The sequence below is a fragment of the Drosophila teissieri genome, unplaced genomic scaffold (assembly GCF_016746235.2).
Source record: "Drosophila teissieri strain GT53w unplaced genomic scaffold, Prin_Dtei_1.1 Segkk118_quiver_pilon_scaf, whole genome shotgun sequence".
NCBI lineage: Eukaryota > Metazoa > Arthropoda > Insecta > Diptera > Drosophilidae > Drosophila > Drosophila teissieri.
Genome location: NW_025224987.1, coordinates 494,663 through 512,587, shown reverse-complemented (window position 1 = coordinate 512,587; position 17,925 = coordinate 494,663). Strand labels below are relative to the sequence as shown.

At 51.3% G+C, this 17,925-nt stretch overlaps 1 protein-coding gene across 1 annotated transcript; it reads left to right on the top strand.

Moving 5' to 3' along the window:
• The first annotated feature begins 2,896 nt into the window (after positions 1 to 2,896).
• Positions 2,897 to 3,650, top strand: LOC122625505. Its single transcript, XM_043805600.1, has 2 exons — positions 2,897 to 3,102; positions 3,179 to 3,650. Exons 1-2 carry the CDS (start codon positions 2,897 to 2,899, stop codon positions 3,648 to 3,650), a joined length of 678 nt encoding a protein of 225 aa, XP_043661535.1.
• The last annotated feature ends 14,275 nt before the right edge of the window (positions 3,651 to 17,925 follow it).

Here is a 17,925-nt window from a genome sequence, read left to right as displayed (position 1 = left end):
TAAAAGGGTATACTAGATTCGTTGAAAAGTATGTAACAGGCAGAAGGAAGCGTTTCCGACCATATAAAGTATATATATTCTTGATCAGGATCAATAGCCGAGTCGATCTGGCCATGTCCGTCTGTTAGTCCATCTGTCCGTCTGTCCGTCCGTATTAACGTCGAGATCTCAGGAACTATAAAAGCTAGAAAGTTGAAATTGGTTATAAAAATATATATATGAAAATATATATATTGAAAACCGTGGGACTTTAATATATAATTTTAGGTCTTCTAATTATAGATATAGGTAAAATATTATATTTAAAATATATATTTGTAATATAAAAGTGTGGAGTATTTATACCCGTTACTCGTAGAGTAAAAGGGTATACTAGATTCGTTGAAAAGTATGTAACAGGCAGAAGGAAGCGTTTCCGACCATATAAAGTATATATATTCTTGATCAGGATCAATAGCCGAGTCGATCTGGCCATGTCCGTCTGTTAGTCCATCTGTCCGTCTGTCCGTCCGTATTAACGTCGAGATCTCAGGAACTATAAAAGCTAGAAAGTTGAGATTCAGCATGCAGACTCCAAAGATATAAAAGCAGCGCAAGTTTGTCGAGTCATGTTGCCACGCCCACTCTAACGCCCACAAACCGCCTAAAACCGCCACGCCCACACTTTTGAAAAATGTTTGGATATTTTTTTATTTTTGTGTTAGTCTCCTTAATTTCTATCGGTTTGCCAAAAAACTGACAATGTTAAAGACTCTCCTTCGCACATCCACCAGCTGAGTAACGGGTATCAGATAGTCGGGGAACTCGACTATAGCGTTCTCTCTGGTTTTTTTTATGGTATGCCGCTTTTTTTTCGAATTGTTTAATTTCTTTTTGTTTTCTTTGTTCCACCGTATTTTACGGTCTATATATTTTAATACGCGATGCATTAACGGTCATCAGCGATTGATGATCGTGTTAATATATATTCACTAATATGCTTTAAGATATGTGTTTGATGCACAATTGCTACTGCCGTTTATTTTGCTTCCGCACACCATTATTTGTTGATTTTGCATATTTCCTCTTGTGTATTAAGGTATATATGATCCTGATCAGGATCAGTAGCCGAGTCGATCTGGCCATGTCTGTCCGTCCGTCTGTCCGTCCGTATGAACGTCGAGATCTCAGCAACTACAAAAGCTAGAAAGTTCAGATTAAGCATACAGACTCCAAGGACATAGACGCAGCGCAAGTTTTCCGATTAATGTTGCCACGCCCACTCTAACGCCCACAAACCGGCCAAAACTGCCACGCCCACATTCTTGAAAAATGTTTAGATATTTTTTCTTTTTGTATTAGTCTTGTAAATTTCTATCGATTTGCCAAAAATCTTTTTGCCACGCCCACTCTAACGCCCACAAAACCGCCAAAAACTGTCAGTGCTGAAGTCTCTCCTTCGCACTTCGAATAGCTGAGTAACGGGTATCAGATAGTCGGGGAACTCGACTTTAGCGTTCTCTCTTGTTTTTAATCTCTTTTCTATTTTTTACATTTGCACTGACTTTTTGAAGTCACTTAGCCGGCTGCTTACCTGCATTACAATAATAATTATCAATATTCCGGTGATCTTCATATCTTTCTTCTTCTGGATGCTCTGGATCTCCTTTAGGTTCCTTTTCCGGCTGCGCCAGTTAAGTCGCGCGAGTGTTGGATTTATAATTGAATGTAATAATTTGAAATAATACGAGGAGGCTTTTCGGCTATATGACTGAATCTTTCAGTTGCTAGGATAAGAATGATTTTTATGTTCCAGAATACTTCTTGCTTAGCCTAGTGTACAATTCGTTGCTGTTGCGAAACCCCTGCGTCAGCGGTTATGCCCCTTCCGTACTATGGTTCGGTTCTTTGGAGTCCTGACACCGCTAGACGATCTGCTGGTTAAAGACTCTGCTAGTTGGTCGTTCTGCCTCCGGGTTAATTGTTCTGTATATAGGTTGCTGTTCTGGGTGGTTTCGGGGGAGGTGAAGGCATAACTGTGCCGTCACCGATAACTGGGGCGCCGATCCGAAGGTGCGGCTAAACATGCCACAGATGTCAGTGCCCAAATTTTCGGATGAGTGTGTGGACTGGCCAGGCTATTATGACGCCTTCACCAGCCTTATACACAACAACAACAATCTGGGCGCGATAATGACATCCGACAAATGCAGCTCACGGAGGCAAATTACGCCGTGGCTTGGGGACTGATGATTAAAAGATACAATAATCCTCGTCTCGTTTATTCGCACCACATGAACACTATTTACGCGTTGCCCAGGCTGCAAAAGGAAAATACAGAATCGATACGGACGATGTTAAGCACGGTCAATGTTTGCCTGGCTGCATTCCGCCGCGTTCAAGCATTGTAGGGGGAACCGCAGCACTGGTTGGCGCATTACGTTGCATCGAGGTTGCCCAAGGAGACTCACAACGCTTGGGAGCACCATCAAGGAAGCGGTGCTATCGTTCGTACGACTCCAATTATGGCCCAGGATCTACCGACCCGAGCAAACGAGTGCGAGTGCATAATGCACAGCAGCGCTCAAGAAGCACGGATAGCGCCTGTTACCACTGCGGCGGCGACCATATCCTGCGTCGTTACGCAACCCTTCTAGCCTTGGATTGTTACAGGAGACAGGATATAGTGAGCAGGGCGAAATTATGCATTAATTGTTTGAGCAAATCACATGCGCTGTCGCGATGCACCAGCATCTTGCCGATGCCATTCGGCCACTTCATCGAATGTCCCTTCGAGGAATGTGCTTCTCGCCACTGCTCGTATCGCCGTACGGAATCCGGCCTACAAGCAGTCATAAATGCTCTCATCGAACAAGGATCTGAGGCAACGCACTTCGTGAATACGCACTTCGGATAGATGCTCTCTGGACGTGCTGAAAAAGCGAGGACATCAACCCAGGTGCGCTGTCATCGAGTGCTTTTGGACACCAAGGCATTCCTGAAGCGTTTCTGTGAGGTCGAGTCGGTTCCATACCGCCCTACAGCAACACACGACGAACTGTGGTGCGAGTCCTTTTTCCAGAAGACTGTTATGCGTCGATCGGATGGCCGCTATGTAGTGCGGTTTGCCCTTTAAAACGTATTGAGATCCAACCATGGTTCTGGGAAAATCTCATCAAATGGCACTGTCTCTGTGTAGCAGCCCAGAACGGTGGAGCAAATATGTGGAGGAGATCGAGGAATACTTCACGCTCGAGCAAATAGCGCCTGCGGTGGGCAATGAAGACAGTTCTGTAAGGAATAATTTCACGAATAGGCACGTAGCATTCTGTGTGCTCCCGCATCACGCTGTCTTTAAGAAGGATCCTCAAGCGACCAAACAGCGACTCGTCTTCGATGCCTCCTCAAGGACTAGCCATGGACGATCTTTAAACGACATTCTTTGGACTGGACAGACCCTGCAGAACACCATGTCGGCAGTCATACTCAATTGGCGGAAATATCGTTTCGTTTTCACGGCGTATATACAGAAAATGTATCGCTGTATCGATGTGCACCCGGAAGACGCCCAATATCAGCGGATTTTATGGCGGGCGGTGAATGCATCCATCAATGTTTATGCTTTGTCAGCGCTAAAATTCGGAAAGGCTTCAAAAATTAGCGAAGGATGAGCGGCGTTCATTTCCTAAGGCGGAAGATGTTTTGATCAGCGAGATATATGTGGACGACATTCTGTCCGGAGGACATACGATAGAAGAGACGCAGGATAAACGAACACAGGTTGAGGGTGCGATAAAATCCGCTCGCATGGAGTTGCGTAAATGGTCCAGCACCGAAGCGAGTATTGTCCGCTCGATTCCGATAGAACATCAGTGCAGTCGGACACCTTTAGACTGGGACCCTACGGATCCTATCAAGGCGCTGGGAATGTATTGGCTCCCAAATAAGGACAGCTTTAAGTTTCAGGTGAATTTTGAGATACCAGCTAGTTATACCAAATGGAGGCCGTCAGTCGGGTGATGGACAAGGGGACTAACGTGTAGTTTCAAGCTTGCTAGAAGAACGCGCCGTAATTGTCCATACACCCGGAAGTGCGACTATAGTCTCAACGAGAGGGCGGCTGGAAACAGGTCCCCTAGCAAGGTTATGTCCCTGCCGGAGGATGCTGACAAATGGTAGTCGGGCGTCCCGGGCCGGACTAAGGTGTCACTCGACCCACGCCGTGAGTCAGCCTGACTGAGAAGCCTTACCCGGCGTCGCGCCCGGGTGGACCCTCCTTTTCTCCGCAACTCGTGGGAATCACATGGAGTCTATAAACAAAAATAAAAAGGAGTCAGGATTTCCCAAAAAACCTACCCAATCGGCAGTGACGACTGAGTCTGGCCGAACAACCCTCAAGGCAGCGAAGTTGGCGAGTGAGCCCACCTGCCTGGCCTCCACCACAGAATCGGGTTCGGGTGAACCCCGCCTCAAGTCTGAGGCGACTGAGTGCAAGCCACCCAAAGCCATCGCCGTGGGAACATCTCCAGGCCCTAGTGCCATGATGCCCCCTTCAGGCGCAGCCAAGGACGGCAAGCACTCAGTGGCAACTGGTAACGGCAAATTCACCTACGCAGAAAAACGATCTGCAGGGCAAATCCCACGCAGCCAGGAGAAATCGAAAACGGCTCCTTCTGCTGAATGGATGAAGACGGTGGAATGGGCAAGATCCATTTTGCCAAACTTCGGCAAGGAAGCCCCCAAGCCATCAAAGCCCACATAGGTGAAAAAGGGACCTCCACCTAAGAGGAAGAGCTCCCAGGACGTTCCCTCCGACCCGTCGGCAAAGCGTCAACGCGTACAGCCAGGGCGATCTTTTGCGGAGATCGCGAAAAACTGCATTCTCCTGGGCGTGGTTGACAGAAACGATCCGAGTGGCAGGATTCCACGAAACAAGTGGAAGTGGGTGGAGGCAGCCCTAGCCACAAAATGTTTCGAATCTTTAGCCAAAGAACCTGGCCCCTCTCCTGTCTGCAAAGACGTGGGATGGTTCCAAAGCAGCGTCAAAGTGAACGCCTGTGACGACGAGCGCTCTGCGGAGCTATACAAAGCCGCAGTAAAGGAGCTGGGGGAGGTGTATGAGGGCGCCGGACTCGTCGCGCTGAGCTGGTCCGACGTACCTTGCCGACCCCGAGCAAGGATCTGGATCCCGGCATCCATCAAGGCGCCGGACCAGATCCTTACCATGCTGCAGCGATGCATCCCACACCTTCCCACCTCGGACTGGCGAGTGGTGAAGGTCGACGAGATGGAAGGGCCAACTCCTAAGCAAGGAGTCCCTAGCTCTCATTGAGGCCGCTCACGGGGAGCTAAACTTTGGGTTTAGCTCGGTGACCATAAAGGTCTATAAATCGGACTCCGCCAAGGAGGATCAGGAAGGCGGTGGAGGAGTGTTCGCGGAGATTACCTCTGAGATCAAGGCATCGGAAGCCGAGGACGGCTACTCGGCTAATCAGACGAGGAGGGAGCCGATACAACCGTGGTGGAGATGCCCACAGCAGATTCCGTGAGGCTTCTGTAAATAAACCTGCACCACAGTAAGGCAGCTTCCGCTGCTCTTTAGCTCCATCTGGCTGAGGATGGAGTCGACATAGTCCTGATCTAGGAACCTTGGATAGTGGGAGGAATGGTTTCAGTATTAGGGACTAAGGAATATAAGCTTCTAACAGCTCCCAGCGAAGGTAAAGTAAGGGCCTGCATCTTAGCCAAAAAGCACCTCAGCATTTTTCTGCTCCATAATTACAGCGATGCAGATAACGCGGCAGCCACCGTGGAGAGTCAGCCATCTCCGTTCCGTGTGCTGTCACATAGCCCTCCTAGTAGACTGTGATGCAACCGCCCACCACACACAATGTGAAAGCACAATCACAAACGACCGCGGTGAGTCTCTTTTCAACTTCATCTTTAGTTCAAATCTTTTATATGCAACAAAGGTAATGACCCCACCTTTATAATTAAGAACCGAAAAGAGGTAATAGACCTAACTCTCGTCTCTAAACCATTATTAGAGACAGTAACTCACTGGAGGGTGCTAGATAAGCACTCTTTTTTCGAACCACAGGTATATAGAAACAACCCTCACAACCAGCCCCTCAAAACCAGCTGTTTTTTCTAGCCCCAGGAAAACAGACTGGCAAAAATACAAAAATATTTTAAGGGAAAAAATCCCAATGGATCCCCCTCCATACCCCCAAACAATTTCTGGTCTAAACAAACTAGTTTCAATTTTCACAGAAACCTGCAACTATGCACTAAAAAAGGCCTGCAAGCCCAAAAGAAAAAGAAAACCTCCCTGGTGGTCAGCAGAACTATCCCCCCTCCGAATGGACATCAGAACCCTTTTTAACAGGGCCAAGGCAGGAAATGAGGAGGCAATGTGGACCGCCTACAAGAAAGCCCTCGCAAACTACAAAAGAGCCATCAGGAAAGCAAAGCTATCCTCGTCGCATTCCTTTTGCTCAGAAATTGAAAATACAACTGAAACAGCCAGACTTAGAAAAAGCCTCTCCCAATCGGCCACAACCCTAGGCTACATTAAAAGAGCAGATGGCTCCTGGACCAGCACGAATGCGGAATCTCTGGAGATACTTCTAGACACTCACTTCCCAGGAAACAGCCAAAACGCTCTCACCTCTCAACAAACAAACGCCACACTGGCAAGTATCGAACTGTGCATAGACCCAAAGGTCCTCCATTGGGCCATACACAGTTTTAAACCATACAAATCTGCAGGTACAGACAAAATCATACCCGCACCAATCCAATATGCGGGAAATATAGCCGTAAACTGGCTTCTAGACATTTATAAAAGGTCCCTACTTCTTCTACCGCTATCGTGGCTAGAGTTCCGAATTGTCTTCATCCCCAAAGCAGGGAAACCATCACACACGACCCCCAAGGATTTCAGACCAATTAGTCTGTCATCCTTCCTACTAAAGACCCATGAAAGAATCATCGGCCTGCATCAGAGATCAACTCTCAATCCAAGTCTAATCACAGACACGCAACACGCCTACAAGAAAGGGAAATCGACAGAGACAGCACTACACTCTCTCGTCTCCAAGATAGAAAAATCAATGTCCCAAAAGGAATATGCACTGGTAGCTTTCCTGAATATAGAAGGAGCTTTTAACAACGTCATCCCAACGGCTATTACCGGAGCCCTGACAGACCTTGGGGTGGACCGCATAAACCAACTGGGGGGGACTCATAAACCAACTGCTCACCAGCAGGAAGGTTATGTCTTCACTAGGCGCGTCAACCCTCACTAGTCACGTCAGCAAAGACACTCCGCAAGGAGGCGTCCTCTCCCCACATCTATGGAACACAGCAGTCAATTCGATACTATGCGACATGGAAGGGGGGGCTGCAGGATAATAGCCTATGCGGACGACGTTGTTACTATCTTCACAGGTAAATACCTCCAAACACTATGCGATCTCATGAGCGAAAAACTCAGTGCTTTGTCCAGCTGGACCAAAAATAACGGACTAGGAATTAACCCCTTAAAGACCGTGCTGGTTCTCTTCACTAGGAAGTATAATATACCAGACTTAGTCCCACCTATCCTCAATAATCAAAGACTTTCCTTCAGTAGCAGCGCAAGGTACCTGGGCGTAATACTTGACAGGAAACTAAACTGGAACTTGAACCTCACAGACAGATACAAAAAAGGTTCAATAGCACTCTTCACGTGCAAGAAAGCAATAGGGCTCAAATGGGGCATGACACCCTATATAGTAAACTGGATATATACGGCCATCGTCAGACAAATACTACTGTATTGGTGGCCGACTCTGAAAAAGAAATTCAGCATAAAAATGATAGCAAAAATGCAAAGAGCCGCGGCACTCTGCATCAGCAGTGCTTTACGCACCACCCCAAACGAAGCTCTAAATGCCATACTCAACCTCCCAAGCCTAGAACTAGCTGGCATGGAACAGGCTATAGTAGCGGCAATCAGGCTTAGAGATACCAAACAGTGAAACCCACAAGAAGCGGGTTACTCATTTATCCTAAAACACACTCAAATAGTACCCTCCAGGACAGACTACTGCACTCCAACGGAGTACATACAAACACCGTTCAACACAATTATCCCAGGGACAAAGGGACACAAGGCACTCACAGACACCTGGCCCCCAGAATGCTATATTCTTCTATACGGACGGGTCAAAACTACAGAACAGAGTAGGAGGAGGAGTTTACTCCGAACAGCAATAAGGAAGGCCCTAAAGCATTTGAAAGCACTAAAACCGGAAAGCTCGAACGTAAACAATTTTAGTGATAGCCAAGCAACTATCAAATCGATTGGCTCAATCTCAAGCCACTCAAAAACAGTATCGAATTGCAGATCATCTTTACACGAGATGACACAACAATTCGTAATCAGCCTTATATGGGTACCCGGACACAGGGACATAGAAGGCAACTCCATCGCAGATGAACTAGCTCGAGAAGGCACAACCGCGCCACAAGAGATGGAGGGCATGAGTATGCCTTTAGCCACATGTAAACTACTACTTAGGGAAAACCTAAACCACTGTCGCCTAACACGCCAAATAAGCTCCAAAATTTTAAGATTGACCAGAGCAAACCTCAGCACTGCTATGAGAGTCATCACAGGGCATTGGTTGATAGGCACCCATCCCAGAAGTCGAAATGCCCCGTATAACGATTTCTGCCGTAGATGTAGGGACGAAGAAGTGGAAGAAACGGTAAAGCATCTACTATGCCACTGTCCAGCACTGCAAGCGATAAGACATGCTCAATTAGGAAGCAGATTCCTGATAGACACGTCCGACCTGTCCGACACCGATCCACATCGGATACAAAAATTCACCAGAGCCTCTGTCTGGGGAAACTGCTAACTTCACACGAACCTCGATGGGTAAATGGGTAAAACATACACGGTATCACAATGGACCTTTAATGGTCTAAGTGCGTCGGATAACCGACGGCCGGTAAAACCTAACATAACCAAATGGACGATCCTGTCGAGCATAGCGGGGCTGTTCAACCCGCTGGGTCACATCGCGCCAGTCATCAGGTCAGGGAAGTTGATTTTGAAGGAGAATGACCATGACAAAGAAAACTCATGCCGACTGCACTCTGACGACCCTGGATTGGGACGACGAGGTTTCTAATGCTCTTGCGGAACGGTGAAGCTTTTCGGGACAGCTTGCTTAGGATCGACGGTATAAGCATACAGCGGTGGATTCATTATGCTCCTGGATCCATAGTATCAGCTTCACTCGTTCTGTGACGGGTCTCCCCCATTCCACGCAGCTACGACCTATCTAAGGATCGAGCATGAGGGCGGAACGTGCTACACCTCGCTGTTGACTGCAAAATCAAAGGTTACTCCTACTTAACCCTTAACCATACCACAAACGGGGCTGAGTGGTGCAGTACTGGCGGTCAAATTGGTCTAATGACTGACCACGGCTAAGTGGCTAGAGGACCTTCCCATCCAGACCTTTTATTGGACGGATGCTACAATTCTGCTGCATTGTCTGCACCGGGACGTCAATAGATAGAAGACTTTCGTCGCTAACAAGGTCGCCTTCATCTTAGATCACTCCTCACCATCTCAATGGGAACATGTTGTAACGAACTGATTTTGTTTGTCTGCTCGCTACGGAATACGTGCGGCTAGCTCAGTAGAGTTTGTGCGTTCGTCCCACCAAATTTATAGAATAACGTGATCACCCGGTTACCAGTAATAACACTCGCAGTTTCGTTCTCGGGTCTTTATTTGAGCTCAGTTTACAATGTACTTCAATTGTCCGGACACCTCTGCTCTCTCGTCGTAGCGTCGGACCTTCGCCTGGTATTGCCGCTGACGCGCGCGAAGGAAGGTCGAGGGCTTAGGGAAGCGTCACCGTTCCCAGACTAGGGTGAACAATTGGTGGGCTCTCAAAGGCATACGCCTCGCTAGCCACAACCTCTTGTCCCTTGCTCTGTCCCGGCCGGTCCCGCCAGACGCTTGTTCAGTTCCTTCCGACGCACCGCGCTATCGCCCGGATACGCCGCAGTCCCTGTAGTAAGACGCCCAGTGAAAGACGGCGGTCGGACCTGGATGTCCTGCTCGGCGGCCTGGTTCCACTGTCTTACCGCCTTCGTCGTCCTGGGTGGCGCGGACCTTCGTTGTTGGGCGCTCGTCGCGTGGGCTGGGAATTGTTGTCGTACGCAGACTCACGGAAGCTCACGGCTGTGATCCCCAAGGCAAACGCCTGTGGAACAGCAACGCGTCAACCCCACGTCTGGTTCGGACTGGTGGCGCCGGTACCACGCCTGCTTGGATTGCACGGACACACCAGGCTATCGCCTGGTTCAAGCACGCGATCTCCTACACAGTCCACCGGGTCTACACCACAATCCCTGCCGCTTCCTCGGGTGCCCGCTTAGGTCTGGCCTCTCCTGTTGTTTGCCTCCTGGCTACTCGTGCTTCGTCGTTTGGACCTCAGCTACCTGCGTCTCAGTTCGGAGACCTTCTCGTCCCGAACGTCTTGACGTAGCGATCTTGCTCCTTGGTGACTATCACGGTCGTAGCTCCTCTGCTGACTTCGTTCTAACGTTGTTGACTCGTACACTTGCTTTCCTTGACTGTCGGTCTCGCTTCCAGCGTTCGGCCTGTTTATATAGGCCTCCTCTAACGGTTTACCCCTTTGGTCTCCAGTCTCCGGATGCAAAGTCCATGATTTTACCGTTGGCCCGGTCCAAAGTTCGATTTGTCCCGTTATTTGCCTTTGAGCCTGCTGACTCTCCAACACTCTTTTCAGCAAGTCAGGAGTCTCCATCCTCTCTCTCCCCACTTCCCGAGTCTCCAAACTCTCTTCCTCTAGAGTCTCCAAACTCTCTTTCTCCAGCCCAGAGCCTCCAAACTCTCTTTCTCCGGGCTTCGCACTACCGTTACTACGCTTTGCCTTGTTGCGTAACTGGCAACGGCAGGCCCTCCTTATGCGATCACTATTCGCATTTGTGCAGAGTTTTAACTCCTCACATCTCCCCCTTTCTTCGGGAAAATTTAAAATCCGGCCTTGCGGTTACCGCGGAACACTCTTGGGATTCCGTCGAAGCTCACTGCTCCGTCTCGAGTTTCACAGCGCCGATCTCCTTTGAGTATATTCCTCGTTCTTAATTTCAAACTTTGCCGCCCATTCGTACTTCCGTGACTCTTCTTCGTTCTACGCTCTTCTTCCCGCCTTCCACATATTCGCCTTCTCGTCATCTGGTCACACCATTCGCCGTTGATCGATTGTTACCGATAGATCCCGATAACTCCCGTTGGGGCGGCGTTGCCACTTGGTGACCCTGGTATTTTCGTAGTGTGACCCGTCATGTGCTGCTTTTTCCGATGTTTTTGCCTATCGATTGACACTATCGAGTGCCGATCGACCGCCTTGTGATCGAGGCGCCCCCTTCCCTAAGCACATGGTGACTCCGCAAATGCTGACAACAGAAGGAATTTCTAGGTAAGTTTTCCTCTTTGAAATTTCCCTTCCTTCATTCCACTTTCTCTTGGCAGCTTAGGACTCTCTTCGGACCCCCTTCGATGGACCTAGATGTCGCGGATGGCTGCTTTCTCTTCGGGGTTTCACCTTCGGCATACACGTGAGTGCCCGATTTGGGTTTTATATATACATTTTTCTTCTCTTGTGTTTGCACATGCTGACCTTTTGCTCTTCCTTGCTTTAGATGGCATCGACATGGAACCCTTTTCCTGGAGGCGGACCAGCACGTGCGGAGAGACTCTCTTTCCGGTCGCCCTTCGACCCACACGTGAGTTCCTGCCTGTGCTTATTTTCTCTTTCACGTGCCCACTAACATTTACTCCTCTTCTCTTCCAGATTTCGCCCACATGAAATTCTTTTGATATGATGTGAATCTGAATCTACATATACCTGAATATATCTTATGTTATGTGCGCGTTCGTGTGATCCGTCCTCTTAAATAATGTGCTACGTGTTTTTGTGTTTGCGTTTCTTATTTTTTTTTTATTTTATTTTTAACTCCGGGCGGGATCAGCTACCTGGACATCGTTTACCAGCCCAAACAATCGGATCCCAGTCGTCGCTACCCTTACTCGGAACCTTTCGTTTCCGCGGTGCAGGACCACGCACCGGCGGCTACCTCGGCGCTTGGCGTCCCGGATCACCGGCTCATCCACGATTCCCGCGGGCCATTCCGCCTCCGGAATCGGAGCCCATCGCTGGACCTCTGATGTAGACGCCGTCCGCACCCAGGACGGCCGGGATGCGAGGACACCCACCGCTGGAGCGGATGACTGACGCTGGAGTCCTTGGGTGATGGCCACACCCATGGCCCCTGGTGCGACATCCTGGCTTGCGGGGTCGGAGGGTCCTTGTTTTCCACGGGGTCCTGGGGTTCCGGGTGGGTGGGTGGAGCCGTGGGTGGACGGGCGGTCGGCACCGGGTTGGGTGGGGGGCTGGGTGGCCAGTGCCGTGGCCGGGGCGTAGGTTGGATCCTCGCCGACGCTATGGGTGACGAGGGTGGGGACGGCTCCGGGGTCTCTTCCTTCATCACTTCCTCCGAGTGTATGTACCGCGGAGTGGCGGGTACCTCTCTTCCTTTGCCACCGGCTTCTCCCTCCTCGTGCCAGGCGACCAGCTCCCATGCAGCGCACTCCTCCTTCTCTGCCCTTTTGAGCTCCTGGAGCCACCTTCTCTCCTCCTCCTCCTTGGTCCTCGACCTCTGCAGGACTTCGTGCATGGCCGCCATGGCTGCCCGCTGCTGCATGCGGACGCGCGTTGCCTTGGCGGCCTCGTACTCCTCCCTCGCTGCCATCCGTCCCGGATGCGGGGCTCCCATGGCCACCACTCGGTCGGCCTCTAGTCTCCGCATCTTCACGATGACGTTTGCCATAGCTGCTGACGTCCCCCCGTTTCCTCTAGGGTTCCGCCTCGCCTCCTCGAACACAGGCGCGGTCCCCGGAAGGATCCGGTTATCGGTTCCGCTCCTGGCCCTCTTCAGCCGCCAGGTCCTCATCTCTTTCTTTGGGTCCTCCTCCCACTCCAGCTCGCTCTCGTCCGACGTGACTACTGGCACCGGGTCCTCTCCCCGCTCGTCCTCGGCACCACGCCTCGGAGCTTGGGTGGGCCGAGGGTTAGGCATACGCCTACCCCCCGACCGTCCTTGCCCTCGACGGGTCCTTCGACCCTCTGACCCATAGTGCCCAGCCTCCTTGTATGGTGCATTTCGGCAGTTGCGCTCATCTTAGTTGTCGAACTTCTTGTGACTTGAGCCCTTCGCTCGGCTCTCCATTACACCTCGGTTTCGCCACTCCCTTTTAGACCTTTACCGTTATGTCCCACGGCGGCCTACGTCGGCGTCGATCTCTTCTCACCTTCTATCTGCTCTCTGGTGTTGGTTCGCTCGTGGCCTGCCTTCGTTGACTCTCGCCTTGGCCTGACGCTAGAACGGTTGTTGGCCTCGCAGTCTTCACTCGTTGACTCTCGCCCTGGCCTGACGCTAGAACGGTTGGCGACCCTCGTCCGTTCTCAGGTTCCGTTGTTCTTCCGCTTCCCGTCGTTAGTGGACTTATTATCCCCTGGTTTGGTTGTTGAGGCAATATTCTGGTCCGCTCGTGGTCTGCATCCGTTGACTCTCGCCTTGGCCTAACGCTAAAACGGTTGTCGGACTCGCCGTCTGTCCCGTTGACTCTCGCCTTTGCCTGACGCTAGAACGGCTGCCGAGCCCCGTCCGTTCTTAGGTGTTGTGATCTTCTCCTGCATGCCGTCCCTGCTTCCTTCTGACGGATCCGACTCCACGTTCTTGTCCCCATTCTCCTCCTGATCCTGCTGTTTTAGGTCGCTGACATGTACCGTGCGTTCCTTTTTGTTCGTCCGGTGGCGAATCTTACATATCACTGGCGATATGAAATCCACAATTTGATACGGTCCATCGAACCTCGGAGCTAGTTTGGCCGCAAACCCTTCAGCCGCTTTAGACAAATGGTACTCCTTGGCCCACACCACTTCACCAACCCTTGGCTTCCACTGTCTTCTCCGTAGGTTGTAATGCCTTGCTTGGTCCTGGGACACCCTCTCTAGGTTCTTGCGCACAATCTCGAAGACCTCTCTCATCTTCTCAGCGTTTCCTTCCGGTGACTCTGGTTGCCTTCCCGTACCTAGCGTTTCTCTGTCATAGACCGTGCGTTCGGTAGTCTTGGCTCGCAGCCCTGTGTCAAAAATGCCGGTGAGTAGCCTGTGGAATCTGAAACACTGGTATTCACAGCCAGCATGATTTCGGGCCACCTTTCATCCCAATTCCTCTGGTTCTGTCCGGCAAACTGCGCTATCATTGTCTTCACAGTGCGGTTTGCTCCCTCTGTCGGATTCTCCTGTGGGGTATACGGTGCCGTAAACTGCTGCTTTATCCCCAGGTCGTTGAGGAACTCCTTAAAAGCCCGGCTCGTGAACTGCACGCCGTTGTCCGTGATCACCACCTTCGGTACTCCAAATCGTGAGACTATGCGTTCCCTGAACGCTTTCTGCAACGTTTTCGCCGTGGCTGTTCGCAAAGGCACCAACTCCGTCCACTTCGAAAACCTGTCGATCAGTACCAACAACATACTGTTTCCGTGTTTCGACCTTGGTAGTGGTCCGACGAAATCGGCGCACACTATCGCCCAGGGTTCCTCCGGGATCTGTGTCAACATCTTTCCCGCCGCCTGCCGCTGATTCGGTTTGAACCTGGCGCAGTCCTCGCACTTCCGAACGTAGGCCCTTGCGTCTCTCTGCATTCCTGGCCAGTAGTACCGCAAGCCGTGCAATCGTCTTCCGACTGCCTACATGCCCGGCTGCTGGGGAATCGTGGTTTTCACGCAAGACAGTTTCTCTCAGCTGCCGCGGAACACATAGCTTCCAGGTCACTACATCTTCGTTCCCTGCTCTATGCGGAATCTGCCTGTAAGGGGTGCTACCCTCCCACACGTAGTCTGGGTACTTTTGAGGCTGTGCTTTTAGTTTTTCTCGCATTTCCTTGATCCAGCTGCACTCTGATTCGGCCCCCTTGTCCTGCGTTCTTCTCAGCATATCGGGTTCTGCTGAGACCGACTCGGGCAGTGGCTGCCTCGACAATGCGTCTGCTACCACGATCAACCGGCCTTTCCTGTATGCTACCTTGAAGTCGTACTGCTGCAGCTCCAACGCCCATCTGGCAATTCTTCCCGAAGGGCTTTCTATGCTGTTCAGCCACTTTAGCGCCATATGATCCGTCACCACCTTAAAGTGGTATCTCTCAAGGTACGGCCTTAGCTTCCGAATAGCCCACACAATTGCCAAGCACTCCTTCTCAGTTGTCGAGTAGTTCTTCTCGGCTCCGTTTAGGGTCCGGCTGGAGTATGAAATGACCCTTTCGCCATCTTCTGTGTCCTGCGTGAGGATTGCCCCAATCCCGTAGTCACTGGCGTCCGTTTGCAGGATGAACGTTCTCCCGAAGTCGGGACACGCCAAGACTGGGTCGGTAACCAATCTGGCTTTTACCTCCTCGAAGGCTTGCTGGTGGTCCTGTGGCCTTACAATGCGCGCGAAGTCAGGCACGAAACGTCGGTACCACGATGCGACTCCAAGGTATTGCCTCAGTTCTCGGACCGATGACGGTGGTTCTAGCTGGGCTATCGCTGCTACCTTCTCTGGGTCCGTGCCTATCCCTTGGCTTGTGACGCGGTGCCCTAGGTACAGAAGTTCTTGTTTGAAGAACTGGCATTTTTCCGGGTTTATTTTCAGGTTCGCTTTCTTCAAGCGACTGAATACCTCCCTGAGGTTTCTCTTGTGTTCCTCTAGGGTGCGGCCAATCACGATGATGTCGTCTTGATACGCAAATGCATGCGGCGACATTTCCGGTCCAATCACCTGATCCAGGGCCCGTTGAAATGTGGCCGACGCGGAGTGTAACCCAAATAAAATCACCTTCCATTGGAACAGCCCTTTCCCTGGGACCGTGAAGGCCGTGAAGCCACGGCTTGATTCTTCCAGTGGTATTTGCCAATACCCATCCTTAAGGTCCAGGCTGCTTATAAATCGCGCCTCCCTTAGTTGATCGAGGATGTAGTTTATCCGTGGCATCGGGTAGGCATCCTTTATGGATTTCGCGTTTATCTGCCTGAAGTCCACGCATAGTCTCCATTTTCCCGTTTTCTTCTTCACCACGACTATGGGTGAGCTGTACGGGCTCCTTGAATGCTCTAACATCCCCATCCCCAGCACTTCGTCCACCTTCGCGTTGATCTCCCCTTGAATCTTTGGATTCTTGGGGTAGTATCTCTGCTTAATTGGTTTATCGTCCTTCATGGTTATCGTGTGCTCGGCTATACTCGATGTTCCGGTCATGGCTTGAAACTTCGCGAGCTCTGTTTCCAGGAATTTGTTCACGTCGTCCTCTTCGCCGTCCTTTTGGACTAATGCGACCGACAACTTCTCCTCGAGCCACCCGTTGTGTCTGCCTCTGGCCGGTATTCGGATTTCATGACCGGCGCACTTGATCTCGGCCCCGACTTGCGTGAGGAAATTCCACCCCAGCACCAACGCTATCCCTGGTAATATTAGCAGGCTCATGACGAGTCGCCTGTTGCCGAACTCCACTCCTATTTCGAGCTTTGCGTTGATTTCGCCACACCTTCCATCTGCCAACCTAACCTGCCGTCGTATCCTTGTAATCGCTCCATGGGCAGCCAGCTTGTCCGCCAGCTCTTCACTTATGAAGCTTGCTGTTGCCCCGGTGTCGATCGTGGCCTTGTACGTGTCCCCACCGATCGTTACCGCTGCGGAAAACTGCTGTTCCTCCTCGATTAGTTTTCCGGTTAGTTTGGAGAGGCGGCATCTTGCGACCCCAGCTCGTCTCTCTGCGGCTGGGATCGCTGGACATTTCCCCCTCTCTGGCAGCATTCTGTGCTTCGGACTCCTATTTTCCCCCACATCCAGCAGAACAGCAGCCTCTGTTTTCGGCAGCCTCTTGCCCAATGGTCGTGTCCGCCGCACCTGCGACACGCTTCCTGTGGATTGGCAATATGGGTTGGGTTCTGACCCGGGTTGCCCCCTGACGTTGTTCCAGTGTGTCTCTGTGTGGTGACTGGCGGCCTCCATAGGGTCGTGTTTTGTCGCCTGGCCTGGACCGGGGTATATTGCGCCCACTGTTCCCGGGTATGCGTGCCTGGATCTCCTGAGTCCTCACACCTTCTGCACGTGACGTGTGTTGCGACCGGGGCTTTGTTGCGGCTGTATTTGTGCTCTTCCGCAAATGCCTCCCGTTCCCTGTGCAGTTTCTCGTATTCATCTGCCAGGATCATGAGAGCCTCTAGGTCGTCCACGTGGTAGGATCTCAACGCTATTCGGAGGTCTGGCGTGCAGTTCTCCTTGATGAGCTCCAGCGTTTCTTTCTTCCCATACCCAAGGGGTCTTATCAGGGTCTGCATCTCGACCATGTAGTCCTTGAATGCCTCCCTAAACCCTTGTTTCCTTTGTCTCGCCTTGTCCGCGAGCTTCGTGAAATATCCCCTGGGTAGGAAATACGTCTGGAAACTGTCTATGAACTCGGCCCAAGTCCTCCAGTGCTTGTTGTTGGCTACCGCGCTATCGCCCGGATACGCCGCAGTCCCTGTAGAAAGACGCCCAGTGAAAGACGAACGTTCCACCCTACCTTTTCTCTTCTGCCGGTGCGGTCGGACCTGGATGTCCTGCTCGGCGGCCTGGTTCCACTGTCTTACCGCCTTCGTCGTCCTGGGTGGCGCGGACCTTCGTTGTTGGGCGCTCGTCGCGTGGGCTGAGAATTGTTGTCGTACGCAGACTCACGGAAGCTCACGGCTGTGATCCCCAAGGCAAACGCCTGTGGAACAGCAACGCGTCAACCCCACGTCTGGTTCGGACTGGTGGCGCCGGTACCACG